We start from the raw sequence: 21,747 nt of genomic DNA, 5'->3' as shown, positions 1-21,747 counted from the left end.
TATGACGGCCCTGGTACCACTAACAATCTGGAACAGATTATACTTGAAAGATGCTCAATGTACAGAGAGAAAAATCAAAGCATTAGGTAAGAAATTTCTAACTCTTTGAGATAACTTACTGATTTTGAAAACATCTTACTATAGAAAAGTATTTTTTAAAGAGAGACTATGATGATCTAAACTTTGCCAGATCAGATGTAGTTTTTCTTGCCGTTCCTAACAGGGGCTGCCCTGGTGGAATTATCATAAAAAAGGGGGCAGCCTCTGTGAGTGGCGAGCCCGCTGGAAAGGGACTAAGTATGGGCGAATGTTTCGCAACATTCGAAAAATGAAACGAATTTTAACACATTCGTTCGTATCGAATTTCGAATGTATACATAACATTCTAACATTCGATTTTCGAATGTTCGGTTTAGAATTTTATGATTACATTCGAAAATATTATTTTCGAAAAATTCAAATTTATATTTGTAATAGTATTTCTAATGCTTTCTTTAAATGTAATATTCGAATTATGCAATATTCGAATTAAAAAAAATTCAAATTTATGTTTGTAATAGTATTTCTAATGCTTTCTTTAAATGTAATATTCGAATTATGCAATATTCTATATAGAAACATTCAAAATGATATATTTGTATTTATTATGTATCAATTTACTAGATTCCCTCCCTACCGCATGAACTATTGAACTTCTGAATAGTATTTGTTAAATAGAATGTTAAATTTGAAATTTTGAATGTGGACATTCGATATAATTATAAACATTCGAATTCGAAAGTGACATTCGAAAACTGTAAATAGCTTTCGCTTATAAATTTTTTAAGAATATTCATTCTTATCAACATTCGGCTTTATAATTCGAATTTCAGTAATAAGATTCATTCTAACATTCGAAATTCGAAAATTTACACATTCGCCCATCCCTAAAAGGGACACCGCTCCGTGGAGTGAAGTGAGCAGGGGGCGCACTTTAAAAATGAAATCCTGCAGCTAATATAAATCCAGTTATGCTGCTTTCTGTGTATAGCATCTTACAATCACCTATATTTTCGTATGCATGTGTTTTTGTATTAGGGTTCTAAGTATTTTGAGTGTTTTGAGAAAAGCTTGCCACCTTTTAGTTTGCGAGAAAGAACAGATTTGTAGTACGAAAATATTTACAGAATTACACTGGGATTAGAGAGACAATTTCGTATACGCCCATTTTCTGTTCAGCCCATTTTATGAAAAAATAAATAAATTATACTTTGCATTTTGTACTTATAAGTATGAATTTCTGTGTGTTTTTTGTGCATACGATTTATTCCTGTGAAGTTTACCTACAAATTTTACATTTTTGATAAAAAACAATACATTTTTTTGTGAAGAATTTTGTTATGATTTTTGATGCACCTTAACAATACAATTTTTTTCTGTGTTTTTTGTGTGAATGATTACATTTTTCGTTTTTTTAAGATTTTTAAAACACAAATTTTATTGGGCACTTAAAGGGACACTGAATACAATTTTTTTCTTTTGTGATTCAGATAGAGCATGCAATTTTAAGGTACTTTCTAATTTACTCATATGATCACATTTTCTACATTCTCTTGGTATCTATATTTGAAAAGCAAGAATGTAAGTTTAGATGCCGGCCCATTTTTGGTGAACAACCTGGGTTGTTCTTGCTGATTGGTAGATAAATTCACCCACCAATAAACATGTGCTGTCCATGTCCTGAACCAAATATTGTCTGGCTCCTTATCTTAGATGCCTTCTTTTTCAAATAAAGATAGCAAGAGAATGAAGAAAAATATATAGTAGGAGTAAATTAGAAAGGTGCTTAAAATTGCATGCTCTATCTGAATCACAAAAGAAAAAATTTGGGTCCAGTGTCCCTTTAACATACAAAATTGCAGTAAACGCCCCTGTTTTCAGGGAAATAGAAGTACTGGTGAGCATTCTTAATAATCTCGCCAGCCCAGACACCTTTGCATCATCTGGCTTCAAACTGTTTCCATTTCTCCTTTTGAATAAATCTATAGCTGCACTATATCTCTTTAAACTGTATTTTTTTATCTCTTCAATACATGATTTATACTAGAGATGCTACTGTTGTGAAAACTGTGTGGGAAAAGTTTTTAAAAAATTTGTAGACGTGTTAGATGTATTCTCATAATCTGTAATAAACATGAAAATTGCAAACTCAATTGTTTGTTTCACCCATGCAAAATTGTGCACTAAGGGCCAGACCACGAGCAGCGCATTAACAGTTATGTGCAAGCAAAAAAATAATTTATCATGGGTATTTTCGCTCATCGGTTTATCGCTGATATTACAAGTTGAAAGTAAATGCGATTGCTTGAGCACAATCATGATTTACGCTAGAATGATTACCGCGTCCTCAGAGCTCTGGTAAACTGTTTTGCAAAACAAAAAAGTGTCACAAAACACATCAAAAATACATTTAAATATACAGTTACACTTATAATAACGTCATCTAATAAAAATGATAAAAAAAATATTGCACAAAAAAGTTGTAAGGGCTCAAAGATATGAGGTATCAGGTGTTAGAAAAAAAGGTAGGCTTTAGTATAGAGATACATATATACATGTCTAGATGTATATGCATGTATATATATGTATATATATATATATATATATATATATATATATGTTTAAATGCGAGTTCAGGGCCGGTGCTAGGATTTTTGGCTACATAGGCAAAGACACATTTTGCCGCCCCCCCCCCCCAAAAAAAAATGATATACCCTGTGTAATAGATATTTCTGCATGACATAAATGTGCAGGTAACAACATTTACCTACACACACACATACTCATACAATTTTACACATGCATACATATTTTCACACACACACACACACTTACACATACATGCACACACACACATTTACACATATTTACAGATACATACACACACACACACATTTACACACACATATTTACACATACATACACACACATACATATTTACACATACATACACACATATTTACACACACACACACACACACACACATTTACATATACATACATACACACACATATTTACATATACATACACACACACATACAGGTGGCCCTCATTTTACAACGGTTCAATTTACACCATTTCAGAATAACAACCTTTTTTTCCAGTCATATGACTGCTATTGAAAAGCATTGAGAAGCAGTGCATTTATTAAAATAGCCAGTAGGTGGAGCTGTCCACTTGTGTTGCAACAAAGCCAGGCAAGCTGAAAGTAATCAGTTTAACCAGACCTGAGCTATCGAGCAGATTTCAAAGGAACAAGATCTTCCTGTCTATAAATCAGTCCAGATTGGAATGCATAGAAACAACTGTTTGAAGAAAAATGCAAGTGAAGTCTGTGTTGTGTGATTATTTTATTAGGCTTATAATGCTGTTTAGCAAATGTTTTTGTTCATTTAACTTAGTTTAATGATATATTCAGTGTTGTGTGGTTATTTTATTAGGTTTATAATGCTGTTTAACATTTAAAGTCTTCATTTCAAAGCTTTAAAAATAATGTATTAGGTGTTACTTATGACAATTTTGACAGGGGCCTGGAACCTATCGCCCTCACTTTCCATTGACTTACATTATAAACTGGGTTTCATTTTACAACGGTTTCGATTTACAACCATTCCTTCTGGAACCTAACCCCGGCGTAAACTGAGGGCTACCTGTATTTACAAATACATACGTACACATTTTTACACATACACATATTTACATATACACACACATATTTACATACACACACATATTTACATATACACACATATTTACATATACAAACACATATTTACACATACATACACATACATCTACACATACTTACACACACATATTTACACATACACACATTTACACATACACACACACAAATATTTACATATATATACATACACATTTTTACATACACACATATTTACACATACACACACACTTATACATACACACACACATATTTATACATACACACACACATTTACACATACACACACACATATTTACACATACACACACATTTACACATACACACACACATATTTACACATACACACACATTTACACATACACACACACATATTTACATATACATACACACATATTTACACATACATACACACACATATTTATACATACACATATTTACACATACATACACACACATATTTATACATACACATACACAAATTTACACATACATACACACACATATTTATACATACACATATATTTACATATATATACACACATATTTACACATACATACACACACATATTTATACATACACATATTTACACATACATACACACACATATTTATACATACACATACACATATTTACACATACATACACACACATATTTACACATACACATATTTACACATATATTTACCCATACATACACACACATACATACACACATTTACACATATTTATACATACATACACACATATTTACACATACATACACATTTACACATACATAAACACACATTTACACATACATACACACACATATTTACAGCAGCATAAGTGTCATGTCACTCTGAATTCACGTCTTATATCCCCAAGTTGAGCTGAGACACAGCCAAGCAAAACTCTCTCCCTACCCATCCCCCTCTCCTGTTTGCCTCCCCTCTGCTTACTGTGAGGGGCTTGTGTCCGATTTCCCAGTTACATTGTGACCTCCCTCTGCAGGAACAGCTCCCTGGCTTATAAATCTTGTCTAACGGAACAGAGCACAGTATCTCTCTGCACGGAGCTAGGACTGCATTAAGCAGATACTCCCACAAATGGCACTAAGGGTTAAACACAGTGCTTTTAGGACATTAACATATATATACACAACAGCCCTGCATAAATCAGAAAAAAAAATATATATTTAAAAAAAAACAAAGCAAGCCTGTCCTTTAAAAGCAAGTGTTTATTTAAGCAAATGGTTCAGAACATGCAGCATGGAAAATAGCTCAGACAGTGGAGTAAAAGTAAACTTGTAGTTAACTGTCTGAGCTATTTTCCGTGGTGCAGTTTCTGAGCTGTTTGCTTAAATAAACACTTGCTTTTACAGGACAGGCTTTGTTTTTTCTATACGCTTTATTTTAGTACAGGTTTTGCTTTACCTGTGACTGTCTGCTGCCATGCCAAATCAGAACTGCTGAGCTACTTGAAGTTCCAGCCAGGACAGCGCAACTCCTGCTCCAGCAGCTCCACCCCCTCATCCTTTCCCTACAGAAGCCCACGCACACTGAACAGATGCAGCCTGTGCGCGCGGGAAACATTTGAATTTCAGCAAATATTTTTAAAAATGTAACTTAGCTACATTTGTATTAGCACGGCACCCCAATTTCTCAATTCGCCCTTAGAAAATTTAAGGTTATCTGGACTGGGGGTGGACGCAATCCGCAAATGTAAAAAAAATAAAAAATGTTTGCTGCTGCAGGTTGTCAGTTGTCACCGGCAGTTTGCGCCCCCATACTGTGGCGCCCTAAGGCCATTGCCTAACTTTCCTTTATGCAAGCGCTGGCCCTGTGTGAGTACATATGTATTTATACGTGTATATGTATTTACAGTCATATATACACATGTAAACACATGTATACATAAGTAGATATACATTGAAGTGCATTGGAGTCCTTTGCAGTTACGTAGATGAAAACATGAAAAAACATTTTTATGCAATATTCATATTTAATAAAGTGCTATAATGTGTATTTACTGTAAATATTTCACATTCATGTTTGCACATATCAGAATATGTTCTATGTATTTATGAATAAATAGAACATATTCTTCTATGTGAAGAACACTGTAATGGGAAATATTCATATTTTCATGTCATGTTAGTGCACTTGAGTTTTTGTGATCTGGTTTGTGGGTGAGTAGGGTGTTTTTTACCATTTTTTTGCTCCACTGACTTCTATGGGAGAATATGTGAAGGTGCACGTGATATTCTAAGCTTGACTTCTAGCAGAGTTAGCGCTCAAGCAGGAGTGTTAAATAACGCTCCAATTATAACCTGGCTCTACAAATAAGGATAAAGGTGGGGAGCCAATCAGGATCAGGCACTTACACATATGCTCCAAAAAGTCACATTGTTATCTGGAGCAGCATGGGGAGTTGCAGGAGCTTTGATCATGCAGGGGTTCAATGAAAAGTAAAATAAAAGAGTTGTCAAAGTGTCTGTTTAGCGCATCTTGAGCAATATCTGATATGAATCTTACTGCATGCCCCAATAGAAGTCTGTTATGTGAAGTATTGTTCAAGCAATATAAATAACTCTGGACTTGTAACTTAAAGGGACACTGTACCCAAATTTTTTCTTTTGTAATTCAGAAAGAGCATGCAATTTTAAGCAATTGCTAATTTACTCCTATTATCAATTTTTCTTCGTTCTCTTGCTATCATTATTTGAAAAAGTAGGCATCTAAGCTTTTTTTTTGGTTTTAGTACTCTGGACAGCACTTTTTTATTGGTGGATGAATTTATCCACCAATCAGCAAGGACAACCCAGGTTGTTCACCAAAAATGGGCCGGCATCTAAACTTACATTCTTGCATTTCAAATAAAGATACAAAGAGAATGAAGACAATTTGATAATAGGAGTAAATTAGAAAGTTGCTTAAAATTTCATGCTTAATCTGAATCAAGAAAGAAAATTTTTGGGTACAGTGTCCCTTTAAGCACAAAAATAGAAGTTATATTGATAGTGCTCAAGCAATGTTAATGTTCTATAGAGCTAATATTTTTGTGCTCCACTTGTAATCTAGTATATTACATTTTTTTTTTTTTTTTTTCCAAACAAGCTTTATTATAAATTCAAACATACATTTCAAGAATAGGGTAATTGTCAAAACATACAAATTAAGGGAGTAAGTACCCATAAGAGATAGGCATAAAGTCCTTTTTTTTTTTTTTACCATGTGAAAATGTCCAACTCTTAATATTGGCGTGAGGGGATTCCCCTCTAGATGTCCATAGGGCCCTAAACTGCCCATAAGTGCTTAATTAAAGAATCATCTGGGTACTAGGACAATAAACTCTATTAGACAAAGCTTGACTTTTCAACATATTTTTTAACAAACAATTGTATAAACCTTCCTCTCTTTTGTTCAAAGCAATAAAATACACATTAGAACATCAAACGTACACCGGGGAAGGAGAAGAGAAGAAATGTGCTTGCGAAGAAAGGGAAAGGGAGCCAGTAAGAAGAAAGAAAAGAGGGGGGGGAGGTGGGAGAGGGGGGGAAGGGGGGGAAGGTGGGAGAGGGGGGAAGGTGGGAGAGGGGGGGAAGGTGGGAGAGGGGGGGAGGGTGGGAGAGGGGGGGAGGGTGGGAGAGGTGGCGGAGAGAAAAAAAAAAAAAAAAAAAACCTAAAAAAAAAAAAAACCTTACATTTTGGCAAATATGTTGCCGCAGTTGTGTAAATGTTAACTCTACCTGTAAGAGTCGCTTATTTATATGAATTATACCGGAAGGGGGTTCCACATAGCCAACATCATGTCATACACAGCTATTTGATTGCTCTTATAATAGTGTAGCTTTTCCAGGGTTAGTAATTCATCTACGGCGGAGCGCCACTCAATAAGGGTGGGCACCTCCCCCGACTTCCAGTGTCTGGGAATGAGCCTCTTTGCTCCTGTGAGCATAATTAGGAGAAGGGCTCGCTCATGTTTGCCCAGTGTATCAGGAAGATGTAAGAATAGTAAAGTCTCGGGTGTGACTGGAATGTGTGTATTGAGCTTATTTGTCATTTCCCCTAGAACAGTTGCCCAGTAGTTTGTCATTTTGGGACATGCCCACCATATATGTATGAGCGTACCTGTCTCGCCGCACCCCCTCCAACATACGGCAGAGGCCGCCGGAAAGAACAGGTGGAGTCTAGCGGGTGTATAATACCATCTAGTTAACAACTTGAGTTGTATTTCCTGGACAGTAGCCGATACTGAGGAGCGCTTAACCAGTCTGAATGACTTAAGCCATTCCTCTTCCTCAATTGCGTAGTTAAGATCTCTATTCCATGCACTAGTGTATGTCGGTAATTGTGTGTCCGGGGGGAGGAGAAGCAGTTTATAGATTTTTGAGATCAGTCTTTTTGGTGGGGTGAGCCCTGTACATAGAATTTCAAAAGGAGTGAGTTCTCTAAGGAAGTCAGCTTTGTGTTTGTGGTGTATTAGGAAGTGTGATAGTTGGTGATATCTTAGCCAGGATGAGAAAATGTTCCCATGTATTTCTAACATTTCTTGATGTGAGCGTAGTCTACCCTCTATTAATGCAAAGTGTAAGATGCCTAGTCTCAAGCTGTGAGGTGAGCACATGCGCCTGCTTAGGTCACAGTATGGTAGTTCAGGGTTCTCTAGAATTGGTGTCTTTGGCGAAGGGATGGTTGAGATGTGTGTACTGGTAGATATTAATCTGTCCCATTCGAGGAGGGTTTCTGTAATTAAGTGATATTTATATATCAATTTGGGGCGTTTTGTTGCTGGGATCCATGCTAATGAAGCAACGTTGTTGGAGTGGAGAATTTGGCCATCTATTTTGACCCACTGTTTTTGATTAGTGTTATGTGCCCATTCAGTTAGCCTCTGTAATAGTATGGCCCTTCTATACAATGCCAAGTCGGGAAACCCCAGTCCCCGCCTGTCCCTAGGAAGGTATAGTGTCCGTTTGGGTAGTCTAGGCTTAACGCCAGTCCAGATAAACTGTTCTAAGGATTTCTGCAGGTGAGGGAGGAAATCTGTAGGTAGGTGTATTGGTACAGTTTGCATTATATATAAGATACGAGGTAAGATATTCATTTTGATGAGGCCTATTTTTCCTAGCCAAGATAATGTTTTATTCTTCCAAGAGGAAAGGTCATTAATTATTTCTTTCCGCAGAGTGAGATAATTGTTTTTAAATAAATCTGTAGATTTTGCAGATAGATATATACCTAGATATTTCAGTTTGTTGACAGCTATAGGGACCTCATAGTTGGTTGCTAGGAATTGGATATGTTCAGTCGGAGAGGTAATGTTGAGGAGTTCAGACTTTGAGAGATTTAAATGGAAATTAGAAAGTTTTCCATATGTAGCAAGTTCCGTGAGGAGCTCTGGTATCGACGAGTCGATGTTGGAAAGGGTGTAGAGAATATCATCCGCGTATAACGCCTGTTTATGTTCTACCTCCCCAATCTGGATCCCCTTGATGTTAGGGTTAAGTCGTACCTTTTGGGCTAATGCTTCAATCGAGAGAGCAAAAAGCAAGGGGGACAACGGGCACCCCTGTCGGGTCCCGTTTGATATGGTAAAAGTCTTTGATAACGTACCATTGACTCTAATCCGAGCGTTGGGGGCCGAGTATAAAGCGAAGGTCAAATTAAGAAAGGAGTCTCCAAAGTTCATAGCCTTCATGACCCGACGCAGAAAAAGCCAGTCGACCCGGTCGAAGGCCTTCTCTGCGTCCGTTGAGAAAAGTGCCATAGGCACTCCCTTGACCTGAGCAAAATTTAGGATCTGGATTACCTTATTGGTGTTATCTCGTGCCTCTCTGCCCGGTACAAAACCTACTTGGTCAGATGAGACAAGGTTCGTGAGGTATTTATTTAGGCGGTTCGCTAATATTTTAGCTAAAATTTTTATATCTAAATTTAGCAAAGAGATGGGTCTAAAATGTGCCGGAGAATTGGGAGGTTTACCTGGTTTGGGTAAAACTGTTATATGCGCTTCGAGCATTGTTTTAGGGAGTGATGGCGTTACTATCAAGTTATTAAAAAGTTGAGCCATCAAAGGCCCTAAAGTATCGCTAAAGAGTTTGTAGTATTTTAAAGAGAAACCGTCTGGGCCTGGGCTTTTCCCACTAGGGAAATCTTTAATGGCTTGTTTAATCTCATCAACAGTAATGTTTGAGTCTAGGATATCTCTGTGTTCTGGGTCAAGTTGGGGTAAATTTAAATTTGCAAGATATTGATCTATCTTATGTTCCCTGGTAGGCATGTCCTCTAAGGATTCTGTTATGTCCGGAGTCCGGCCTAGATTGTACAGTGTTTGGTAGTAAGAATGAAAGGAGTTAGCTATCTGTTTGCTACCTTTTATCACCGGCCCATTTGGGGTTTGTATGTGATGTACGTACGTTTTTAATTGCTTTCTACGTGTCGCTCTGGCCAGCAATTTCCCAGGCTTATTGCCTCCTTCGTAATATTGTTGTTTCACATGTAGGTTCTTGCGTAGGTAAGCCTCCATGAGGTGCGTGTTAAGGTCCCTTTTAGCAGTGTCTAGTTCGTTCTTGGTGACTGTGTCTAGTGGGTTTTTTTTGTGCTGCCCTTCTAGATGTGTTATAGCTTGTAATAATTGTGTGTGTTTTAGTCTATATTGTTTGGTGAGACGTGCCTTATGTTTAAGGAATTCTCCCCTCATGACGCTTTTATGCGCTTCCCATACATTTGTAAGTGATGTGTGTTGGGGATTGTTATATGTAAGATACTCTTCCAATGCTTTCTGAAGGTCTATTTTAATGATAGGATCATTCAGTAAAGAGTCGTCTAGTCTCCAAATGTATGACGTGGGTGGTAAGTCAGGCCATTGTACTGTGCATGTGACTGGTGCATGGTCCGACCAAGTTATGGGGCCAATGGAACATCCAGTGACCATGTCAAGCCCGTTTGAGTCGGTATAAAAATAGTCTATGCGAGAGTATTTGTTATGTGGTGGTGAGAAATATGTGAAATCCTTTTCTGTTGGATGTAGTGTGCGCCAGATGTCATGAAGTTGGATGTTTGAAATTGAGTTTTTTTACAGATTTAAGTACTTTGGGTGGAGTGCTAGCTGTGCCATTTGATGTGTCTAATTGGACATCCATGGTGAGATTAAAGTCCCCCGAGAGGAAGACTGTACCCTTCCCCAGGTCTAAAAGAAGTTTTGAAACTTTGGTCACCAGGATGTGTTGTTCAGTATTTGGGCAGTACAAGGTAGCTAAGGTGATTGGATGGTCATACAGTGTTCCTGTCACAATCAAGTATCTGCCTTCTGGGTCTTTCGCAACATTTGTGATTTTTAAAGGTAGTGAGTGATGGATTAGAATACCCACGCCTCCTTTTTTTGATTGCCCCGAGGCAAAGTAAGCTGTGGGGTATTGTGAATTGAACCATTTCGGCTCCCTCCCCTTCCGGAAATGCGTTTCCTGAAAAAACAACACATGGCTATTTAAGTTTTTTAGGGCTCTAAAAGCGATAGACCGCTTACCTGGATTGTTCAATCCCTTGGCGTTAACAGTAGTCAACGTCAGGCTATGTACGCCAAACCTGCTATGCCGATGATTCATTCTGGAAAAAAAAAAAAGAAGGGGGGGGGGGGTAGGGAGACCTTTGGGGAGAAGGAAAAGGTTAAGGGAAGCAGATTGTATAGATAAGGGTAAGGAAGTAAAAGCTAGAGTAGCCTAAGTAGAGAAGGTGAAGGAAGTGGAGGCAAACAGATAAGAGATAGGGCCCGGTGTATGTACGTGGGCCCGAGGATAAACAATTTGTAACAAGATAACTCTTCGGTCTACAAATCTGTATCAACAAATTTAAAACAATAAGATGCTAAAAGGAAAAAAAAAGAAAAGGTTTAAACGGGGTAGTAACCCCCAAGCTAGTACAAAAAAAGAATTATTATAGAGTAACTTTGAATCTCCTAAAAAGAAAAGATTGCTATCCTTTATCCTGGGGGTGGTAAGAAATGAGCAGTAACACTTGGCCGATGGAGGGGGTGGGTTTGGAGGGTGGAGAGGGGGGGATAGAGGGAAGGTTGGGGGGGAGTGGAAGGAGGGTAAAAAGGAGAGGGCAGAGGAGGGAAGGATTATATGTGATGCAAGGGCCAATTGTGGGGGGAAGCGGGGGGAACCCATATGAGGAAGTTTTGAGGTGTGGGGATTGTATATCACTAGTCGGTGGTCTATAAGTGGAGCTGCATTAATACAACCATATTTGAAGAGCAAATTTAGAGAAGGTGATTGTAAGGGAGGGTGCGATTACACAAAAAAAAAAAAAGACATGACTATTGACTAAGCAAGCTTATTTAACATTTAGGGTCTTTAAGATTAGGCAAAAGCCCCAGTACATATTAAGTGGTATAATCGTTGTTGGGAGTAATTATGGATCCCCATGGGGACCCCAATACAGGTTATAGTTGAAAAATGATATATCGGGCTTGAGGAGATTTCAGAGGTGGTTGCCCTATTACTTCTCATTTAAACCTGCTAGAAGTCCTTTAATTGTGGGCTCACTCAAGACCAAATACATCCCCACTCTCCCTGTGACCTGTGAACATTAAGATAAACATTTCTACAGACTTTTGTAAACCCCCAGTGCTAACAGTATAAAGTACAAGACTATAAAGGATACGGTGTTAGTTATTCAAAGCTTAGTGCCTCAAAGAACTTTGGTTTGCTGCAGTCTGAGTTTGTTTTTGAAGTTTCAAGTGCTTGGCCGTGCTGACCCTTGAGCTGGATCTTGGTGTGTCTGGTCAGGGCCAATGGAGAGTCCTGCAAAAAACGATGCTTCATCCGATCCTGGGTGGAATACCGCGGACTTATTCTGATGGGTAGCAATTATGGATACCGGAAAGCCCCATCTGTATTGGACTCTGTGAGCCCTCAGTTTGGCAGTGATGTGGCCCAATTCCCTTCTTTTTTGAAGAGTGGTGGGGGACAAGTCTGAGAAGATTTGCAATTCTTCTCCCGCATGGTGAACTGGGTGCTTAAGTCGTGCACATCTGAGAATCTCTTCCTTGTCCTTGTAGTTTAGGAAGCGAACAATGATATCTCTAGGGGGTGCCTTAGGTGGGGGTTTGGCCCTGAGCGCTCTGTGGGCGCGTTCCAGTATTATATCTGGGGAGGAGGGGGATTCTTTTAAGGTGCGGAACAGGCTTTGGAGGTACCCGTCGATGGCTGGAGGATGTATGGTTTCTGATATTCCTCTGAAGCGTAAATTATTCCGCCTGCCCCTATTGTCTAGATCTTCAATTTTGTCTGACAGTTGTTGTATGATTTCTGAATTGCCTCGGATATCAGAGCTCATTAATTCAACTGAAGTGGATTGCTCCTGCTGCTTAGCTTCTATTTGGGAGACCCTAGTATCTAAAACAGAAATGTCCTTTCTCAAGTCATTAAATAGGTTGCGCATCTCCTGGACTGCGTTTCTGATATCTTCTTTAGATGATAGGTGCTGCAGATCTTCTTTTGTGATGACATGTTGGACTTGCACCTCTGGGCTCGCTGATTGTGCATTGTGGTCACGCTGTACTGTTTCCATGTTATCCTTTAATTGTGCGGATGATTGGTCAACTTGTTTTAAGTATTTACTGAGCGTGCGTACTGGGGTGTTCTTGTCAGCCTTATTTTGTTTTTTACAAGGCATCCCTCAGCCCTCTTTCCAGTGTATTGATAGGGCTATGATGAAATCAAACCAGCAAGGAGAGCATCATTCTCTCTGTATAACAGTAATCAATGAATTACCTGGTGAGGAAGGTTTGGTGGCATGCAGCAAGAGGCCAGAGCAGCAACAGTTAATGATATCTACTGAATGAAGGGTGGTAATCAAATGTTGTGAACTGCCTTATCCTAAGTGTGATTAGAGTAGGGAAATAATCCTCCAATTTCTATAGTTAGGCAGCAAAGTACCCCTCAGCCCACTCAATAACAATCTACTTATGCAGACAGTGCAGGCAGGAAAGGTAGATGACTCCCAAAATTCAAAATATGCCTAGAGTCTCCCCATTCTCCTGTTCTTTTTTTCTTTTTTGGATTTTCCCCTCCTCTCCCCTTTCTCCTCTCCCCCTCCCTCCCCTATTCTTTTTTCTTTCCTCTTTTTCTTTTATTTTTTTATGTATTTTTATTCATGTCTTTATAATCTTTTTCCCAGATTGTTCTTCAGATTAATAGTCTGCAGCTGGGTTTTTTTTTTTTCTTAAACAGGTGTCCCTCCGCAAAAATGGCCGGGAGCTTGTGAGGTCCCCTGTGAGATTTTACAGTCTCAGTGAATGTGTGCTGTCACTGTTTGGTCCGCAATGTGTGTAGGGGAGCGGATCTGAAAGCACCCCTCTGCAAGCTGCCGTTAGCCCGCTCTGCTGCTCTCAGGAGTGTGTGTGCGGTCAGAGCTAAAAGGCTGCGCACTTAGGCCCTGTGGCTGCAGACGCAGCGCGGCGGGTAACGGAGTCTGCTGGCTTACCCTGAGTGGTGCTGGTATGTATCTCCACCCTCCGCTGGCGCTTCCAATGTGCGGGTGCGATCTCCCTCCTCTGTTCCCCCTAGTGCGCCTGCAAAGGATAAAGGTAAGGTAGCCGGGTCTTTGTCCCTAGTCCACGGTCCCAGTATAGTTGAGGGTACAATCACTTGCCCTGTTGATATCCGTGCTTGTGATCAGCCAGGGACTTCTGCGGCACAGTTTTTGGGTATTGCAGGGGATAGCTGTAGGTTTAGGACTCCAGGTGGATATTTATATAAAATAGGGAGTTCAAATTATATTGAAATCATCGGGTGTACTGCTTGAGGGTTGAGGAGCTCTCCTAAAACGCCGCCATCAGCCTACTTGGCTTAACTCCGCCCCAGTATATTACATTTTATAGGTAGTTTATATAAAGCTACTTCCAGATAAATAAACATATTTATTTATTTATTTATTTATTGATTGATTTAATATAAAGTGAGTTAATAAAACACAAAGCTGTTGCTGTGCACATCACATACTAGTTAAAGGGATATGAAAGTCAAAAGTCAAAATGAAACTTGTAAGAATCAGATAGAGCATGCCATTTTAGGAGATTTTCTAAAATCACTTCTATTTTCAAATTTGCTTAGTTCTCTTGGTATCTATTGTAGAAAATAAATACGCACATATCCTACACTAGTGGGAGCTAGCTGGTAAATGGTGCCTGCACACATTTGTCTCTTGTGAATGGCTAACTAGATGTGTTCAACTAGCTGCCAGTAGTGCAGAGCATGAAGCATATTTGATAATAAAAGTAAATTTGAAAGCTGTTTAAAATTGTATGTTCTATCCAAATCATGAATTACATTTTTGGGGTTTAATGTCCCTTTAAATCATTATTGTACGAGCTGCTGGAACACTGGGGGAAGTAGCACTTTCCCTGTAAAACTCCTTAACCAGTCTGCAGTCATGAGTGGCAGAACTAAATACTGGTTGGCTGAACCTATGGAAGAAGAAGAATGCAATCAATACACTTACTCACTAGCCCAAATAGAGGGAGGGAAAGAGTGGGACTGACATTCAGAGCTTTGTAATCACACTATTCAATAGAAGAAGCAGGGCCACAGGCATCTAGTGTCTAGTGCTGCTATACAATTCTGTTTTAGCACTTCAGTTAAACTACTGGGGTGCATTTCACCCACAGCATCTCCATAGAGCCCTGCAGAGCTCAGATTTGTAACTCGAGGAGGTGACAACTGACATAATCTACTTTTTATAGAGGCTAATTGTATATAAATATAGGGATAGATAACAGGTATAGTGCAGGGTGGGTTTTCATTTGTGTGACCTCACACAAAGAATAATGCTAAAACCTGATATTACAAGTGGATGGTTAAATATTTAAACCAAAGCACCTGAATATGGCTGAAACTTTTTTTAGTGTACTTTAAATGGATAGCACAGGGAGCCATATTAGCTTGCACAATGGGCTCATATTACAGGTGGTAAATTAAGGGGCGTGCTCGAGCGAAAGCTGTAAAAAAAATAGCACTGTATAAGACCTGAAGTGAACCATTATTATCAGTAGTATAGTACAGAACTACATGAAGAACCATCAGCTTAGCACGCAAGTAGAACTGAAGCAAAATTTACTGCATGCCCCTTAGACATCTATCATGTGATAACCCACCTGTACTATCCAACATACAGATGTTACACACCCTATATTATCACTTGAGCAACTTGTAATATAATTGGAAAAGTAGAAGCGCTATTGGTGGTGCTTGAGCAATGTTAACCCATAATAGCGCTGACATTTTTCTGCTCTATGTGTAATCTAGGCCATATTGTTTTATAAAACTTTATTTGCATTTCAATATTAAAATATATTCAGGCTGTGAACCCCTAGTTTCATCATGTTGTGGTTTTGTTTTCTTATGTTATCTGATATAAAGGCTTACATATACTGTATGTATATATATTTATGACATGTATAAAGAAATTGCTTGGGAATATCATTTTCATATAAAAACCCATTAGCAAAATAGATTAAATACATTCACCTGGGCCCTAAACAAGTCTTAAGGAAACTAAACTTCTGTCCTGTTTTGATAATACAAACTTTCTAAAAAGGACATTTTTTGACAGAGGTGATACCCAGCAGGACTGTTTTAAGGGGCAGGGAAAGTGGGTAGCTGTCTCGGGCACTAGAGAGATATACCTACAGGGGTCTCAGCAGAGATGGTGCTCTGCCCACTCGGGAGACCCCCATCAAACCCTAACAGCAGGGCTCATGGAAGTCACATAGCTGGGTGCCTAAAAAACAAAAGCTGGCACTTTGTTTTCAATAAAAGTTAGAAGTGTCTCAGCACTGTCAGTGTAGGTTACCAATATTAAAGAGTCAAATTGTAAATGGCTGTGGATAAACTGTTGGCGTGCTGTACAGCGTCTTTGTAATTTAAAGCAGTAAGGAACGTGCGTTTATAACGCTAAGCTCTTACCAGTGAGTAGAGGATTCCTCTGTTTTACACATCAAGGTTGCCCCTAGAGGTGCAGGTAGTTACACCCCTGACTAAGTGCCTCGATCTCCCTGCTGAAGTTTTTCTCTTTTCTGTGAAGCATTCCCTAGCATTTGCACCAGCTCAGCACTGTGTGTAGGATGCATAGCTTCTCTGTCTCCCTGTGGATGTGCAGTATGAATAGCTGGCATAATGCTTTTGTCTGCCCAGTTAAATAGTTGATATCAGTGCTGGTGATTGCTGCTTATCATTTTCCCCATGCTAACTGTTGTACTGCTGAGCAATACTGTCATGGATTGAAAACAAAGTGTGTAAGGTATTAGCAGCATAAATCAGGAGCACCAGTTCATCCATTTTAAATAAAACTTAACATTTATTTGAAAATTCCAGCAGTGTAAAAATAGTTACAATTGTAACCACATAATGAATCAGTAAGTAGCATATGCAATGCCCATAGTGCTAACGTGTTTCGGCATTAGCCGTAGTCTTAGCCTAAGGCTAAGACTCCATTCAGTGATAGGTTGATTAAAATCCAAAACTCTACCTACTGATTGGTTTATTCATTTCTTCTCTTCCCTAAAAAATCCACACAGTTGTACTTGATTGGAGTGAGTAATTTAACCCCTTGTTGCAATTCTAGGTAATATTGCAAATCTATAGAGACCTATTTCTTGTATTGACAATATCATCAAATACATTTAGATTACAAAACCTCTCAAGTTTTAATATTATAAATTAGTGAATATATTTATATCAGTGTATAAAGGAACCCAACGAATCCATTTTAAATAATGCTCTTACATATGGTGAGATATAACTCAAATGATGACAATACACAGTAGGTACTTATTTCTTATATACATGTTTTTACCACTTTGTGAAAATCTAATCAGACCACAGAGACCTAGCACAGGTTTTTTTTAAAAAAACCCCACAAGACCAGAAGGGGGGGGGAGAGGCAAAGACACTATAAGACAAAACAGATACCCTATTAGGAGAGGCAGGAACCAAACGAAGTACAACTAAAAATGATAGTTAACCTTTCTATACATTACTTGACAAATGCAGAAGAAAAAGTGTTGAAGTTGGGCTTAAGTTTTGTTCCATATGAGAATTTTAATCTCTTTCAGACGGTACTTGATATCAGTAAATTAATTAGAAACTTAACACTTAAAAAGCATTTTTCAACTGATGTCTATGTACTGATGACAATGTGAGAAATAAATCTCATACAACCCTTATTCATACTATTAGTGATTTATCCTTCAGGGAAACTTGTGACCTAGTGGCATTGGAGGATTTAGCATCAGAAGGGGGTAACCCTGTATATGGTTTGAAAAATATAGTGATACCTAAGTTTAAAAAACAGTCTGTTTTTTATCCCATCCAGAGTAGAAGAACAATATTAGAAAAATTCCAACAAAGAGTCGAACATGATTTGACAATTTTGGCCTACAAACCAGAAGATATTAAACCTAACCTCACATGTGAACTAAAAAGGGCGATCAGCTCACTAAAAAATAATCATAATATAGTAGTGAGAGCAGCTGATAAGGGTGGTTCTATTGTGGTCCTGGATATATCACATTTTATCCAGGAAGCAACACGTCAGTTGAACGATAATACACAGTATACAAGACTAGAGTCAGATCCTACTTCAAGATTTAAAAGAGAGCTATTCCATCTAATTGATGAGGGTTTTTAAGAAGGTTTCTTCGATTGCCAGACAAAAAAATGTTTACAAGTTGAACATCCAGTTATACCAGTCTTCAATTTGTTACCTAAAATCCATAAGGGGATGGAAAACATGACTGGCCGCCCCATAGTGGCTTGCATTTGGATGCTAAAGGAACAGAGTATCTGGGAGAGGAGTTCAAATACTTTATTAGAAATCATTTAAACTAATAAAGGGGGGGAAGCATTAATATATCTACCTGACCCCCACAGCATGCCAAAACTGTTAGTCCAAGTAACAATTCTAGAAATTCTAGTAGAAAAATTCTTCGTGCCATGAGCACAAATGCTCGCAGCTTAGGAAATAAATTACCTGAACTCATTTCAATAATGACTAGGGACAACTTGGATTTAGTAGCTATAACAGACACATGGTACAATGATTTGCATGACTGGGACATAGTCATACCTGGATAGAGGTTATTTAAAAAGAACAGAGTAGGAAAGAAAGGTGGAGGAGTTGCTTTGTATGTAAATGAAAATATAAAGGTTACTGAAATTGTAGGAACAAATGATGAGGTGGAAAGTATTTGGGTGACTTTGGAAATTGGAGATAAAAATGTTTTTAGAATATGGGTTGTATATAGGCCTCCATTGCAGGATGAAAAACTGGACAATCTGTTATTAGAAGAAATAACCAAAATGACCATGAAGGGTAAGGTTATAGTTCTGGGGGACTTTAATTTGCCAGATATAGACTGGAAGATTCCTTCTGCTAGATCGGCTAGAAGCAGGTATATTCTTGAATCTCTGCTAGGGGAATCACTTGAGCAATTAGTCAAGGAACCAACTCGTAAGTAAGCTATATTAGATCTAATACTTACAAACAGTGATACAGTTTCAGATGTGTCTGTAGGTGAGAACTTAGGATCCAGTGATCATCAATCTGTTTGGTTTAGTATTCATGTGCAGGAACTGTCCACCCAGACTAAAACAAAAGTTTTAGACTTTAGGATGGCAGATTTTTCATTAATGGGAGAATACCTAAAAAACTATTTAAAGAGGAAAACTCTTATTACAGGGGTTCAAGAACAGTGGGAATTTGTGAAAGGTGCCATTTTAGATGCAACCGCACACTGTATTAGACATGTCTGTAAAAGAAAGCAGAAATCAATTTGGTTTTCCAAAGAAGTAGCACATGCTGTAAAGACAAAAAAAGATAGCTTATAAAAATTACAGACACACACAAGCAGATGATGACATGAAAATATGGAGACTCCAACAAAAAAAGACTAAGCAGTTAATTAGGAAGGTTAAAGCTCATGCAGAAGAGAAGATAGCACAGTCAGTAAAACATGGGGACAAAACATTCTTTAGATATATCAGTGAAAGAAGAAAAAATAAGGTAGGAACAGTAAAATTGAAAGCAGTTGATGGTAGAATAATAGAAGGAGATAAGCAGATTGCAGACTGTCTCAATGATTACTTCTGTTCTATTTTCACAAAAGATTGTGAAGATACAATGTCTACATTAAGGGATGCTACAAAAAATAGAAACAAGCTTAACAGCAATCTTTTTACAGAGGATGAGGTTTTGTTAGCATTATCAAAAATAAATGTTAAAAAGGCAGTGGGTCCTGATAATATTCATCCAAGGGTTTTAAAAGAACTTCGATCAGTGCTAATTGTCCCATTAACTGATCTGTTTAATCAGTCACTATTAACAGGAGCTGTCCCAGATGATTGGAGAATAGCAAATGTAATACCTCTTCATAAAAAGGGCAGTAGAGAAGAATCTGGCAACTACAGAATCTGGCAACTACAGCATGGTTTTACTTCAGGGAGATCATGTCAGACTAATCTAATTGACTTCTTTGATTATGTAACAAAAGTATTAGACAAGGGTGGAGCAGTTGATGTAGCATATCTAGATTTCAGCAAATCATTTGACACCGTCCCACACAATAAACTAATTCACAAACTATATCTCCTTGGTCTAGATTCAAAAATAGTGAACTGGGTGGAATGCTGGCTTAAGGACAAAAAACAAAGTGTCTTAGTAAATGGAGTTCATTCAGCAGTTTAACATATTTATCTGCGATATCAGCAAAGGAATACAAGGGAAAGTATGTCTCTTTGCAGATGATACAAAAATTTGCAACAGAGTGGATGTTCCAGGGGGGGTAGACAAAATGAGAAGTGATATACAACAATTGGAGGATTGGACAAACGACTGGGATCTAAAGTTTAACACAGCAAAGTGTAAAATAATGCATTTAGGGAAGAAAAATCCAAATGTTAATTACAGACTCAATGACACTTTACTGACTGTTACAGATGAGGAACAGGACTTGGGAATTATTATTTCAGATGATTTAAAACTTAGTAAACAATGTAGTAATGCAGTGAGTAAGGCAAGCAGAATGCTTGGATGTATTGGTAGAGGTATTTGCAGCAGAAATAGTAAGGTTCTTATGCCACTTTATAGATCATTAGTTAGGCCTCATCTTGAGTATTGTGTGCAGTTCTGGAGGCCATATCTTCAGAAGGATATTAACAAACTTGAATCTGTGCAAAGGAGGGCTACCAAAATGGTACATGGTCTAAAAAATAAAACTTACCAGGATAGGCTCAATGACCTAAATATGTATAGCTTAGAGGAGAGAAGGGAAAGAGGTGATATGATAGCAAATTTTAAGTACATTAAAGGGTTTAGTTACAGTAAAACTGAGGCTGTGGGTATTTTACATAAAATGGAAAATTCAAGAACAAGGGGTCATGAGCTCAAGCTAAAGGGTAGTAGATTCAGGAGTAATTTGAGGAAGCACTTCTTTACAGAAAGAGTGATTGATTTATGGAATAAACTTCCTCAAGAGGTAGTAGCAACAAACACTGTGGGGGACTTTAAAAATGCATAGGACAAGCATAAGGCTATCCTACGAACTAGATAAGTTTATACTGTTAGGTAAGGTCGGGCAGACTTGCTGGGCCTATGGCTCTTATCTGCCGTCAATATCTATGTTTCTATGTTTCTAGTGAGCGGTATAGGGTCAGTAACTAAACACTTGTCTCAATGGCTGGATGAGATTGTACAGCCATTGGTCAAGGGATTGACAAGTTACTTAAGAGATACTAAACAACTACTAAAGGAAATAGATAGAATTCTGTGGAAACCAGAGTATGGTTGGTTAACGATTGATGTACAGGCTTTATACTCATCAATACCCCATGCCATGGGACTAAAAGCTATTGAATTCTTTATGAGCAGAACGTCAGGAGTCAGTGATTCTTTCAGGATGTATGTACTGAGAGTCACAAAGTTTCTCTTGACTCATAACTATTTTTCTTTTGAGGGAATCTTCTACCTCCAGAGATGT

General features: G+C 38.1%; 1 protein-coding gene across 1 annotated transcript in view; it reads left to right on the top strand.

Moving 5' to 3' along the window:
* CD38 (CD38 molecule) overlaps nt 1-21,747 on the top strand; it is a 142,577-nt gene that overhangs the window by 235 nt on the left and 120,595 nt on the right. Inside the window, exon 1 of the mRNA XM_053704119.1 lies at nt 1-86. This exon is cut by the window's left edge and continues 235 nt beyond it. Within this exon, the coding sequence (XP_053560094.1) occupies nt 1-86 (86 nt within the window). The remainder of the gene's footprint in view (nt 87-21,747) is intronic.

The sequence above is a fragment of the Bombina bombina genome, chromosome 2 (genome assembly GCF_027579735.1).
Source record: "Bombina bombina isolate aBomBom1 chromosome 2, aBomBom1.pri, whole genome shotgun sequence".
NCBI classification, from domain to species: domain Eukaryota; kingdom Metazoa; phylum Chordata; class Amphibia; order Anura; family Bombinatoridae; genus Bombina; species Bombina bombina.
Note: the sequence above shows the minus strand (reverse complement) of the source record. Positions and strands in the feature narration are given on the sequence as shown.